This window comes from Hylobates moloch, unplaced genomic scaffold (assembly GCF_009828535.3).
Source record: "Hylobates moloch isolate HMO894 unplaced genomic scaffold, HMol_V3 SCAFFOLD_4, whole genome shotgun sequence".
Taxonomy (NCBI): Eukaryota; Metazoa; Chordata; class Mammalia; order Primates; family Hylobatidae; genus Hylobates; species Hylobates moloch.
This window is the reverse complement of record NW_026652279.1, coordinates 138952851-138966022: the sequence shown is the minus strand read 5'-3', so window position 1 is coordinate 138966022 and position 13172 is coordinate 138952851. Positions and strand designations below refer to the sequence as shown.

Below are 13172 nucleotides of genomic sequence, written 5' to 3'. Positions count from 1 at the left end.
TTCTATGAAGCATTTGACAGCTTATCTGATGAAATCTACTCTACTACCAGTTCAGAGAGATCATGTGCCCCTCACAGAGGAAGCCCCATTGGAATGGCTCTTGTAGCCTTGGGGCTGATGTTATTAGTTCCTAAATGAAGTGATTAGTGTTTCATTGACTTATTTTCCAGCAACTGTACATATGCTTGACAAGCCAAAGGTTTTCCATCTTGTACAATCAATCCACTGTTGAAAATGACTTGCTTGTGTGTGGAAATATTATTAGGGCCATTTAATACTTTAAGCCATCCAGGTGATTCAATAAATTTAGACAAAATTAAGTCATTACTTACATGAGATTGGATGAAGTGTTACAATTAAATGTCTCACTTTCTGTAAACTATGGCTGGAATAAGCCACCATTCATAAATGGAAAGCCAAGGGGACAGCTCAGTGCCTCAAGTCTGCCACGAGGTGGTAGAAGAGAGTATGACTTTAAAAAAATGTGTCCTATCTAAAATATGACCTATACCAAGTATACTAGCTTATTCTGAGCTTCACTCTCAACGCTTATGGTGACATATATAACCACTATTGGAGTCTTTGCACTCCAGGTAGTTGCTCAAGGTTCTCTCTCTCTCTCTCTCTCTCTCTCTCTGTGTGTGTGTGTGTGTGTGTGTGTGAGTGTGTGTTTACTTTTTTACATCAAATGCTGATCACTACTGGTCAGCCTGGTTAAAGAAAATATTTTTGACCTGATATAAATGTGATCCTTCAAATAATGATTTGAAATATAGCGTTTGGGCTAAGGCATCCCAGCACCAAGCTAGACAACCAAACTGGGGTCCTTGTAGAATTGTTCTTGGTGGTTCCCATGACATCATTTTCAGGGTCCCCGTAAGTTTATGTTTTACCCACTCTGGCTTATATATGCTATAACATTATAAGGGAAAACATGAAAATTTTGATGATATTTACCATATAGATGCTGTAGAGGATATTATTCCTCACATCACACAGTGTCCTCCTTCTGAGAAAAGCCAAGAATACTTCTCTGGGGTCCCAACATTATTTTGCTTTTGAATCTCTGGTTAGTTCTTGCCTGGTGAATACTGTGATGGTTGTAATTATTCTTCCTCTTCTATACAATGGAATGCCAAAATTGCAGCTCACTCCTAGAAAATGCAACAAAGATTCTGATGGGCATTTTGTATAATCTGATCTCCTGCCTGGCTTCATACAACATTTTTAATCTGATCTACTCTTGGGATGTTTCTATTCTTCCACTTACTCGACCAAGAATAGTATCCGTGAAATTTCTATAGAGCATGTCAGGGTATAAATAAATGAATGGCTAAATGTCCTAGGGTTAAGCCTATCTGTCAGTCACACTCCAAGGTGATTCTCATGGAGGTATGACAAAGATGAGGATGAAAATGAAGATATAGATTCTGAGCCTTACGAAGACCTGATAAAGCCAATGACACAAAATTCCTTCAATTATTGGCTCTGCAATGACAAGGAAATTACTTAACTTTCCTGAGTTCTCCCATTTCCCCATTTTTAAGTGAGAAAAAATATATTTTTTGTAAATATTAGATGAGATAATTCATTCATTTATCCTACTAGTAGAGTAGCTACTACACTATGTATAACAAACTATTCTACATGCTGAACATAGGACAGAAGACAAGACAGGAAAGGTCCCTACTCCTCTCAATGTATATTCTTATGAGGGGAGACAGAAAATAAAGAAGTAACCAATAAACAAACAAGATAATTTCAAATAGTAGTAAATGCTATGAAGGCTGTGATAGATAAATTGGTTGCATGAGTCTTGTTGAGAAGGTAACATTGAGCTAAGACCGAAGTGATGAGTAGCATCAGTTATATGAAAGAGAGGGAAGAGTGGTTTAGGTAAAGGCATTAGCAAATAAATGGTTATGAGATGGAAACACACTTGTTACCATCAAACAACAGAAAGCAGGCCACTGAGGCTGATTATGTTGAGTGGGGACAGAAGGCTTGAGAAAGAGAGAAGATATATATGTCACTTGCTCTGTATTCAGCATATAGTCAGTTGTCGTATGTGGTAAATGTCAATCACTGTGTTGTACTATTTTTAAGTAAAGATTGGAAAAGAGATTGCATACAGTTATGTTTACCACTCTTACGAGGGAAAAAAAAAAAATCTTAAAATTCCTAAGTTCTGCCATGAACCAATATATAAAGCAGAAAGCAAGAAAGTGGGCAATATTAACTCCCTAAAGAGGCAGCCAGGATTTGTTCTCTGAGCATGAGCGTAAAGCAGGGGCTGTGATCAAAGTACCTAAAGGTGTCATCAATACACCTCCAGAGCCCACTCCAAAGCCCTGATATTCCAAAGAGCCAGACTCTTAATCGGGATACAAAACTAGGACTGAAGTGGGTTCATCCTCAGTCCACTCATTCAGTAGAAGCTGCTTCATCAACATAGAGTCAACTGAACTCAATTTCCCCTTCTCGAAAAAGCAATAGAAAAGAACTATAATACAGCCTCTCCTTTTCAGGTATTTGATAACTACTAAGGAGACAAGAACATATGCACAAGAAAAAATGAAAAATTACTACTGTGCAATGGGAAAGCTCACCACCCTCTGCAAAGGCTGAACATATTATTATATGTTGCATCATGCCATGGTGTACTACCATCATGGTGTACACTAACTCTGTATATAATCATCCTTTAGAAAGGCAATAGCTATTTATTACATTAATTACCACAATCATAAGGGAATTTCTAGAGAATATGTAGTCTTTTGGTCATTTCTAACCATTTCAGCTATAGCCATCATCCTAAATAGCCTCAAATTCTCAAGCAGCATTTGTTTGCTCAATGAGAAAAGTACAGTGACCAAATCTATGTGGCTGAACTGTCAGCAACAACTAGAATTAGGTCATATTCTTTCTTTCTGATATCTAGAGGGTGGGTTTTCCCAAGGATGAATATGCTCTGTGCTGGAAGACTTCTGATCTCAACCCAGAAAAACAAAGCAACAATTAAAGTTTCACTGCTCACGTATGGGTACACTTCAGGCTACAGAAGCTTGTAGCTCTCAGGTAGCCCCAGGAACTTCAGAGCAGAGTGCTTTCCCAACACTCTTCCCTCAACAGTGTTTCAAGAGCCCCAAAAGCATGTCTTGCTGATGTTTAATGGAATCTGATGCTCTGCAGCTGAGTTCTTTTTACCAGCCATTATGCTTCACAAGCTCATCAGAAAAGATAGCAGGATTCCCCTCAATTCCTCGAGTAGACACAAATGTGGAAAAAAGAATTTTATTTATTTTCCCCTCTAAGGAAAATTTAGAGAAAAGATAAGTAGTAGAGACAGGACAAAAAAACAAAACCAACAGGCCTCTCTGCTCATGTGACTTCCTGATATCTATGTGACTTTTTATGTGATAAGAACCATCTGGCATTTGTCGGACAGTTGGGCTTGGCATTTGGGTCTTGTTTCTCTGTTGTTGTTATTGTTGTTCATTTTATGTAGAATAAATGCAGTTAGAGTGGCCCTTGATATCTTGCTTTTAACATTCTCCTCTAAAACCTTAGAACTTTCACATGGAGGACATAAAACTGATTTATTGTGAGGTTCTGAAAACAAACTGTTGTTGATTATCATTCTGTAGAGAGTTTGGTGAATTTGCTTTGGTCATTTAAAGCTGAAGAGCAAATGAAATGAAGACCAAAACTAGACTTTAAAAATTTCATGTGATTCATTGATTCACCTACAACAACAAATACATTTAGTTGACTCTTATAAGAAAATGTCAAGAAGCTAACACCAGCACATTAGTATTTGTAAAAGCCTGCAAATTTTTAGAAATTCCAATATTTCCTTTAGTTATAATTTGCCATGGGAATAAAAAAAAGTTTTTCTTCCAAACACGCAATATGTGATTTTCTTCCAAACACACAATATGCTTTGTAAAGATGAGTCCTTTGAATAGGACTTGATTGATATCAAGACTTAGCATTTGCCACTGGATTTGCCCCTGCACCTCACTGTGATCTGAGCTCCAGGATTTAGTAACATGATGGACTTGCATAGTTTATATGATGAATAACTTCTTTTCAAAGCACAGACAAAAAATGAAAAGTGGGTAGACAGGCTTTTTCAGAGTTCACAAGTTTTTTCCATCCCTCTCTGCTCCTTAGCCAAGAACATCAATACAGGCTCTGAACATGTGTTTCTAGAACTTCATATTTTCTTCATGTAAAAACAACTTAGAGCAATTGCATATGAATTTACATGACTTGGTTTTCAAGTAGTCTTCTCATCATAAGCTCAAAATCTTCCCCACAGACTAAACCAAAACTTTGCTTCACAAACTTGGGCAAGATTCAAAATATAAATCACAGGTGCCTGTCAAGTTCATGTAAGCAGTTGAAGGCTCTCCCAGGAGCTCATGCACAGAAAACCTGCCTAATTCCAGGAGCAGAAAGAGAGCCCAGTGTGTAGGTCTGATTTCCTTCTGCACAACTCAGACAATCCTAAGCAAAGCCTGCCTCCTCCCTCTTCACAGAGAGTCAGCTGAATGTAACAAACACAATTTAGGCAAAAATGGGTTGTAACCTTGTTCAAGGGATGCCTTGGAGCACATCTTGTGTCTACAGATTCATGTACCTCCAGGAAACAATAAGCAAAAGAAGCAGCCCAACCAACAACTCTCTCAGGAGAGAAATTGCTTCCACAAGTGCTCAGGGAAGTAGCTTCCTAAAAGGCCATTGTTTGTCACTGGGCACAGAAGTCCTCCTGAGCAATGGCCCTGGAGGAACAGTGCTCCACAACAGGACAGGCTGCTGGAAAGAGTCTCACAGCTGGTTGTGGAAAACAGCGAGGGCTCAATCACATCCTGGTCAATCAGGCAAAAGGGGTAGGAGCTCAGCCACTCCAAAAGTTGTCGAGGACTTGAATTCCCCAGCTAAAAAGATACTATGCAGAAAGAAAAGAGCAATGGGGAAAACGGAGAAGCTCAAAAGAGATCTCAAAGTTAAGATCCATAGCAGTCTCCACAGAGGTCTTTCACTTTGTTTACACACTGGTAAATGAGAATAGGAATGCGTTCTCCCTTCCCTCAACCAGATGGAGGCTATAGCACCCAGAAGTGAGTCAAGAAGTTACCTAGTCGGAAATTCTCTTTGAGAATTAAAAGTGTCCTCCTTCTCCTTTCCCTCTAAAATAAAGAAGTATTATTTGTAAAATCAGAAAATAAAAGGAAACAGGAAGAAGAAAGAAGAAAAGAGAGATATACAGAAGGATTAAGAGAAAGATGAATATCATTCTTCACAGAACTAGGAAAAACAGTCCTAAAATTTATATGGAACCAAAAATGAGCTCACATAGCCAAAGCAAGACTAAGCAAAAAGAACAAACCTGGAGGCATCACATTATTCAACTTCAAACTATACTACAGGGTTATAGTTACCAAAATAGCATAGTACTGGTATAAAAATAGGCACATAGACTGATGGAATAGAATAAAGAACCCAGAAATAAAGCCAAATACTTATGGTCAACTGATCTTTGACAAAGCAAATAAAAACATAAAGTGAAGAAAGGACACCCTATTCAACAAATGGTGCTGGAATAATTGGCAAGCCACATGTAGGAGAATGCAACTAGATCCTGATCCTTCACCTTATACAAAAGTAACTCAAGATAGATCAAAGACTTAAATCTAAGATCTGAAACCACAAAAACTCTAGAAGATAACATTGAAAAAACTTTTCTAGACATTGGCTTAAGCAAGGAGTTCATGACCAAGAACCCGAAGGCAAACGTAACAAAAACAAAGATAAATAGATGGGACTTAAACTAAAAAATAGTCAGCAGAGTAAACAGACAACCCACAGCGTGAGAGAAAATATTCACAAACCATGCATCTGACATTAGGACTAATTTCCAGAATCTACAAGGAACTCAAACAAATCAGCAAGAAAAAAAAATCAAAGAATCCCATCAAAAAATAGGCAAAGAACATGAATAGACAATTCTCAAAAGAAGATATACAAATGGCCAACAGACATATGAAAAAAATGGTCAACATCACTAATCATTGGGAAAATGCAAATTAAAACCACGATGAGATACCACCTTACTCCTGCAAGAATGGCCATCATTTTAAAAAATAAAATGAATAAATAAATAAATGCTGGCATGGATATGGTAAAAAGGGAACACTTTTATACTGCTAGTAGGAATGTAAACTAGTATAACCACTACGGAAAACAATACAGAGATTCCGTAAAGAACTAAAAGCAGAACTACAATTTGATGCAGCAATCCCACTACTGGGTATCCACCCAAAGGAAAAGAAGTCTTTATATGAAAAAGACACTTGCACACATATGTTTGTAGCAGCACAATTCATAATTGCAAAAAATGGAACCAGTCTGAATGCCCACCAACCAATGAGTGGATAAATAAAATGTGGTATATATACACCATGGAATACTACTCAGCCTGGAAAAGGAATGAAATAATGGCATTTGCAGCAACCTAGATGGAGTTGGATACTATTATTATAAGTGAAGTAACTCAGGAATAGAAAACCAAATATCATATGTCTCACTTGTAAGTGGGAGCTAAGCAATGAGGATGCAAAGGCATAAGAATGAGATAATGGACTTTGGGGACCCAAGAGTAGGGTGGGAGGGGGATGAGGGATAAAAGACTACACATTGGGTACTGTGTACATGCTTCAGTTGATGGGGACACCAAAATCTCAGAAATCACAGCTAAGGAACTTATCCATGTAACCAAAACCACCTCTTCCTCAAAAACTATTAAAATAAAATTTAAAAATAGAAAGATGAACAGAGTAAAAGAGAGGGAGAGAGAGAGAAACACAGAAACAGAGAGAGAGAGAGAGAGAGAGAGAGTGCAACTCTTTAAAAAGAAAACAATCAAATAATTTCTTCCAGGAAAAGAATTCTGAGCACAGTGGCTGTTAACCTCACTCAACTTGGATAAAGCAGAAGCCAACATTTTAAAATTGAGCTACTTTTTATTTCTCCAGGATAAAAGAAATCCAAGGAGATAGAAGTTCATCCCTTTGGCATGAGCTTCAGTGTTCAATGACATATGTGTCCACACAACTTTCTGATAACACTTTAGGGAAGGAAGACAAGTGACAATACTATTTATCAGTCCCTTTGCATATGCAATTTCAGTAAATTCTAGCAGTAATTTCTTGACACAGTCATTAATATTTCTACTTCATATACAAAGAAACCAAAATTCAAGAGGTTGATTTAGTGAAGGTAGCACAGCTGGAAGAGCAAGGATTTGGACTCAGACCATATAGACTTGGAAACTGGGTAATCTCTTTATCCCCTTACTACCTGTGGGCCTGACCATCTTATTCAAGAACCATCTCCAGGATTCATTTATTTTATGAATTCGAGCTTCATGCAACCTAACCAAGACCTTAAAGTCTGGCAACTCAGCTATTTTAATATTAACATTAGTACATTGTTAAGCTTAGGAAGAATATTATTGGGTTTTTGTTTTTGTGATTTTTTGAATCAATGCATTTTTTAACTTTTGTTTGAAGTTCAGCAGTACAAGTGCAGGTTTGTTACATAGGTAAACTTGTGTCATGGGGTTTGGCATCAGCGTATTTGTTAGCCAGCTGCTAAGCTGCTAAATAATATGTTTGCTCAATTCATCCCTACCACTATACTTCAGTCACCCTTGCCCAGGTGGCCAGTGGTTCCATCTTGCCAAATCCAGTTATGAAGGGAGTCCTTATCTCATTTAACATGCTTGATAACATTTGATAAACTGTTGGTTATTTCTTCCATTTTGAAAGTCTTTATTCACTTGGTTTCCAGAACACTATATGGCATGGTTTTCCTTCTGCCTTAGCAAATATTCCTCTACAGTCTCCTATGTGGGCAATTTCTCTTCCTGACCTCTAAACATTGTAGCACTCCAGGGCTCGGCTCCCTGCCTGTTTCTTTATCCATATCAACTCCCTAATTGATTTTATCTGCTGCCTCAGCATCAAATATCATCCATATGCACCAGTTGCTAGCTCTCCCTTGAGCTCCAGATTTACATTTTGAACTTCCTAGACATCTTCCAATAGATATCTAATCGGCAGCTCAAAGTCCACATATCCAAAACAAAACCTTTGATCGCCCCTCAATTTCTAATCCTTCTTCAATCTTTACGATTTTTGTCAATGGGACCACAATTTATTCAGGTGCATCACCTAAAATTTCAGGAGTCATCTTTAAGTTCTTTTTTTTCTGACACACCATATTGAATTCAATTATATTACTTCAGCTCAACCTTAAAAAATATTTCTAGAATCCAAATGTATCTCCAGCCTCTACTGCCATTGTCTTAATCTCAGATACCATCATCTCTCACATATTCGACTGCAGCAATGCCCATGCTCACCTCCAGCTTCCTCTCTTACAGTTTTAGAGTCGATTCCAAGTACACGATGAATAAAATCCAACTCCTTGCCATGGCCTACAAGTTCCTACATGATCTTGCCCGGCCCATCTCTATAATCTCGTGAACCTCCTCCCATTCTTCCCTCCCTCAAATCCTTCCAGTAACAACCTCTTCCCGTTTTCTATCAAACTCACAAACTCATTTCTACCTCAGGGCCTTTGCACTTGCTATTCTCTCTGCCTTGACATCTCTTCCACGAAATTTCATAAATTTATTCTCTCTGTTTCTGTGTGTGAGAAATAGACTCTCACTGTGTTGCCCAGGCTGGAGTGCACTGGCACAATCTCTGCTCACCACAACCTCCACCTCCCAGGTTCAAGCAATTCTCCTGCCTCAGCCTCCCAAGTAGCTGGGATTACAGGCGTGAGCCACCACATGGCTAATTTTTGTATATTTTAAGTAGAGACAGAGTTTCACCATGTTGGCCAGACTGGTCTCAAACTCCCGACCTCAAGTGATCCACCCGCCTCTGTCTCCCAAAGTGCTGGGATTACAGGTGTGAGCCACCATGGCTGGTCAATCCTCTCATTTCATCCACACCTTTCAAAGATACTTCCCTTCATCTTTCCCCTGCACTGCATGCTATATGAGGGTTCACTGCATCTATCACTAATGTATTACATATAGTTTAGTTTATTACCTGTGCTCCAGTAGGATGTAAGCTCCACAAGGTCAAGGATTTTGCTGCCTTTGCTTCTAGTGGTATTTACAGTGTATAGAACAGTGTCTGATACATATTAAGTCCCCAAAAACTATTTGTCAAGGGAATAGATGAATCAATGAGTTAGTGTAGGAGAATATAGATAGCAAAAGGAAACTGGTGAGAGAGAACATCACAGAAGTGGCCCAGACCAAATGACATTGGCCCTTATATGTTATGATAAGTGGTTTGGATTCTACTTCTAAGCATAAGACAGCTACACAGAGTCTTAAGAAAAGATGACTATCTGCTTTGTGGAGAATGATATGTATGATTTCAGGTAATTTCTTGAAAGCATATGTGCAAATCAGATTTTTGGTAAATCAAATAATATTCTTAAGGCATTATAGTGATCTTCAATTTTATAAAATTAAGAAATCATAGCTTTCTATTTTATGAAGACAGATTTTCCTCTTAAGGTGGAATAATAGCTGATAGCTATGAACTAAATAGATTTATTTTATTTTATTTTTAAGAAACATCCTTTAATGGCATGTTTCTAACACTTGTTTACAGAGTTCTCTCTTTGTTAAACAGTTCCATTCACTTAAAGAAAATAGCACATAATGCATCTCTAAAGAAGTAGAATTAGCTCTTAAACATGTATATGTAAACCTGTTATAATAAGGTTTTGTGAAAAAAGACAAGAAACATCACTAAGTAGATTTAAAAGAAAAAAAATCTTAACGTAGAAGAATAAACGTTGCCCCTTATTTTCATCTCCTGTAAATTTCTAGAACTTGATCTTTTTTATTGTTGGTTTGAACAAGCAGAAAAACTTAACCTTACTGTCAGACTTTTAAAAGTTACTTTCCCCTTAAGCAGATAGAAAATAATATACAGATATAGGAGCAAGGCATAGTGTGAAAAGGCCACAAAAGGGAGTTATAAGCCAAAGGAAGTTACCTTCACAAGTTGAATTCATTTAAGTCTTGTTATCTCATCAGAACAATATAACCTTCCCCTTTCCAGAGTAAAAATGAAATCGTGTAAATGACTAATAAATCCAAAACAGACAATGAAGTTCACTAAAGAAATATAAAACATTGCTTGTTTTTGTCAGTATCATGGCAATGGGAAGTCATATTTTGTGATATTCCACAATCTTAAAGTGTTTTAAGCAATAATGGTAACATTACATGCCCTTTTTATGTGGCTGTTTTCTTATTTACAACATCTATAAAATAAACAGAGCCAATGTTCTAGAGGAATTCCCAGGATTGGGAAACTGAGGCAAAAACATGCCTGAGTATCATGGGCTGTCCAGCCAATTAATAATCAAAAGAGGTCTCAAACCCAAGGTCTTTGCCTATGCTTGCACAATTCACATTTCCTTTAACAACATTCACATGTAGAAGATGGATTCAATTCAGGTAATAGAAGAAACCAACTCTAACTCCATGAATCATGTATATAGAAACACAAAACAGATGAGTTCATTTGCAGTCAGTCGTATTTCAAGGGAAAGGTTGTGTGGGTTTATGCGGACTTCCTAATTAAGGGCTAACAAACCCAAACTAAAGATGACACATCCCTCTGTGGGAAAAAAAACAAAAAAGGGAGTTTAGCAGTGTGGGTGGTATGTGAGTTATAAAAAATGATGAATTTGGATGATGATAATGTTTCTGCTCAAAGACAAAGCAGACTAGACAATAGAGAATGAGATTTTAAATAAACAGGAAAATGAAAAATGAAAATTATGTTCTTTTTGAAATATCCCTCCTCTTCTTAACTGAACAACAATCTCGATGTTAAAAGTTATTGCATTGACTATAAGAGTCTTGAAGACGAAGATGAGAACTGTGTCTTATCACCTTTAAAAGAAGTTCTAATACCAGAAATTCAATGGATATTACATAACACAGAGGAGAAGCATGGAAGGAGGCAGAAACAAAAAGAGAGGGAAGAAAAACCGCAAGTGTTATTACACAAGGCCTTATTTTTGATCTTGCAAAGGGAGTAATGGGCAAAAATGAGGGTCCGCAGAACTTGGGGACTCTCTTTAAGTATTTGACCTTAATCCTAAGTCAAAATCACTCCCTCTGTGGTGAAGACAGCTGTCTAAATCAGAGCAGAGGTTTTAAAGTATACATTTTGAGTGCAGCTTTGCACATTGGCACAGAGTCACAGTTCCTACTCAAGATAATTTGCATTGTGTTCATAGCTTGCAGACCTAAGTAAAGGTAGGAGGTTGAAGTCCTATTCCCCTGGACCCTGCTAAACTTCGCAAAGTCCCTACCAATGCCCTGACTCCCACTTTTCCTGGCCTTCTCTGTCCACCAAATTTCTGTAAAGTGAACAGAAGGGCTGTGATCATCACCTCTGGAAGCCTTTCATTCTTCCAAATATGCTTTGCTCACTACTTACAAAATGATCTGAAGGAACTTTTGACCTCTGTAAGAAGAAGAAAATCCTCTTTCTCTGGATCCGCGAATGAACACAAGTGAAATCACTATGCTGATCTGTTGTTTAAAGAGGATTTGGCATTGTAAACTTCCAGAAGGTAGGCACAGTTTGGGTTCTGTTTTTAAATACAGATAAGTGCACTCTTCCCCAGTGTGTTTGGGTGCTTTCGATGGTAATAATTATTCTGAGTGATTTGGTTAAGCTAGGATAATAATTATATTCAATAAAGCATTACCTGTGTCAGGAGACACAGCGCTGATCAAAAGATTCTAAAAGTAGGAATCTGTTTCAGCAGAAGAGCTTGACAGATCTTGCAAGTCCAGGGGGGCATGGATTGAGATATATTGCCAGTTAATATATGAGGAAGAAAGGAAACATCATAGATCCATGTAAGACACCTGAAATGAGTTCTAAGAAAACAAGCGGATAAATAAACTGGGTTGACACACTCAAGCAGGGATTTCAAGCTAAAGGGGCTGGATTAAACAAATGCATTTATCTCTAGCACTCCTCAAGCTCTAAAATTTAGAATGAAGGATAAAAATGATACCAATTAATAAGAACAAAAATAATTGTAGATGAGACTAAAGGAAACAGTATATGTCAGTAGCATTTTGGAAGATGGAAATTCCAATCAAAGAGGAGTTACAACTGATTTAATGGAGTCCATAAAACAGTGTCCTACCTGCCTGACATCAGTTCCTACCTCAGCTCAGATGTGGACTGGGGCTGATACAACAGAACTCATTCAAGTCTTTATAAGAAGCAGACTTCCAAAGCCACTCATCTGCGTTTACAGCTGGGTGACTATCCCCTCCAACACAGACACAAAACAGGAGGTTTTTTCTCTGGTGAAGGTGGACCAGAAAGTATCTGCTGGGGGCAACAGTAAACTTCTCTAGAAACAGGGGGATTGAATTGTATTTTGCATATTGAATGTTTTGGTGTTTTAGTTTTATTAAACTCATGGACTCTATGGCTCAGGAATTCAGACAGAGCACATGGGGATGACATGTCTCCCCTCCACAATATCTGGTCTTCAGCTGGGTAGGCTGCAACAGCTGAGGTAACCCAATGACTGGTTGGAATTGTTGAGTGGTATCTTCACTGACACGTTTGGCACCTGGGCTTAGATAACCACAGGCTTAGTTCATCGGGATCATTGAAAAGAACATCTACACATGGCTTCTCTATGTAGCCAGAGATTTCTCATAGTACAGAGGCTTCAAGGTAGATAAACTTTTCCATGGTGTCTCTGGGCTACAAACGTGAATGTCCCCTCTAAATATTGGTAAAGATGTGAACTGAATGAAGTTCATTGTTGATGGAACAACTGCTGTGTAAAACTGTCCAGTAGTTTCTAATAAAATTATACATATATAGAGCAATATGGATAAATTTCAAAAACATTATATTAAATGAAAGAAGACAAAGACGTAATATATATACACATAATTTCATTTATATGAGTAGACAAAAACTAATCTACAGTAATGGAAGTCAAAACACCAGTACCTACGTTATGCCTCAAAGGGGGCACAAGAGAACTTTCAGTATTATTAAGTAAATAGAAAT

At 37.8% G+C, this 13172-nt stretch overlaps 1 protein-coding gene across 1 annotated transcript in view; it reads right to left on the bottom strand.

The window, feature by feature from the left end:
• Positions 1-1017: 1017 nt before the first annotated feature.
• The window catches only part of SLAIN1 (SLAIN motif family member 1), a 114655-nt gene continuing 102500 nt past the window's right edge, over positions 1018-13172 (bottom strand). The window contains exon 8 of the mRNA XM_058438002.1: positions 1018-1154. Within this exon, the coding sequence (XP_058293985.1) occupies positions 1121-1154 (34 nt within the window). The 3' untranslated portion in view covers positions 1018-1120. The remainder of the gene's footprint in view (positions 1155-13172) is intronic.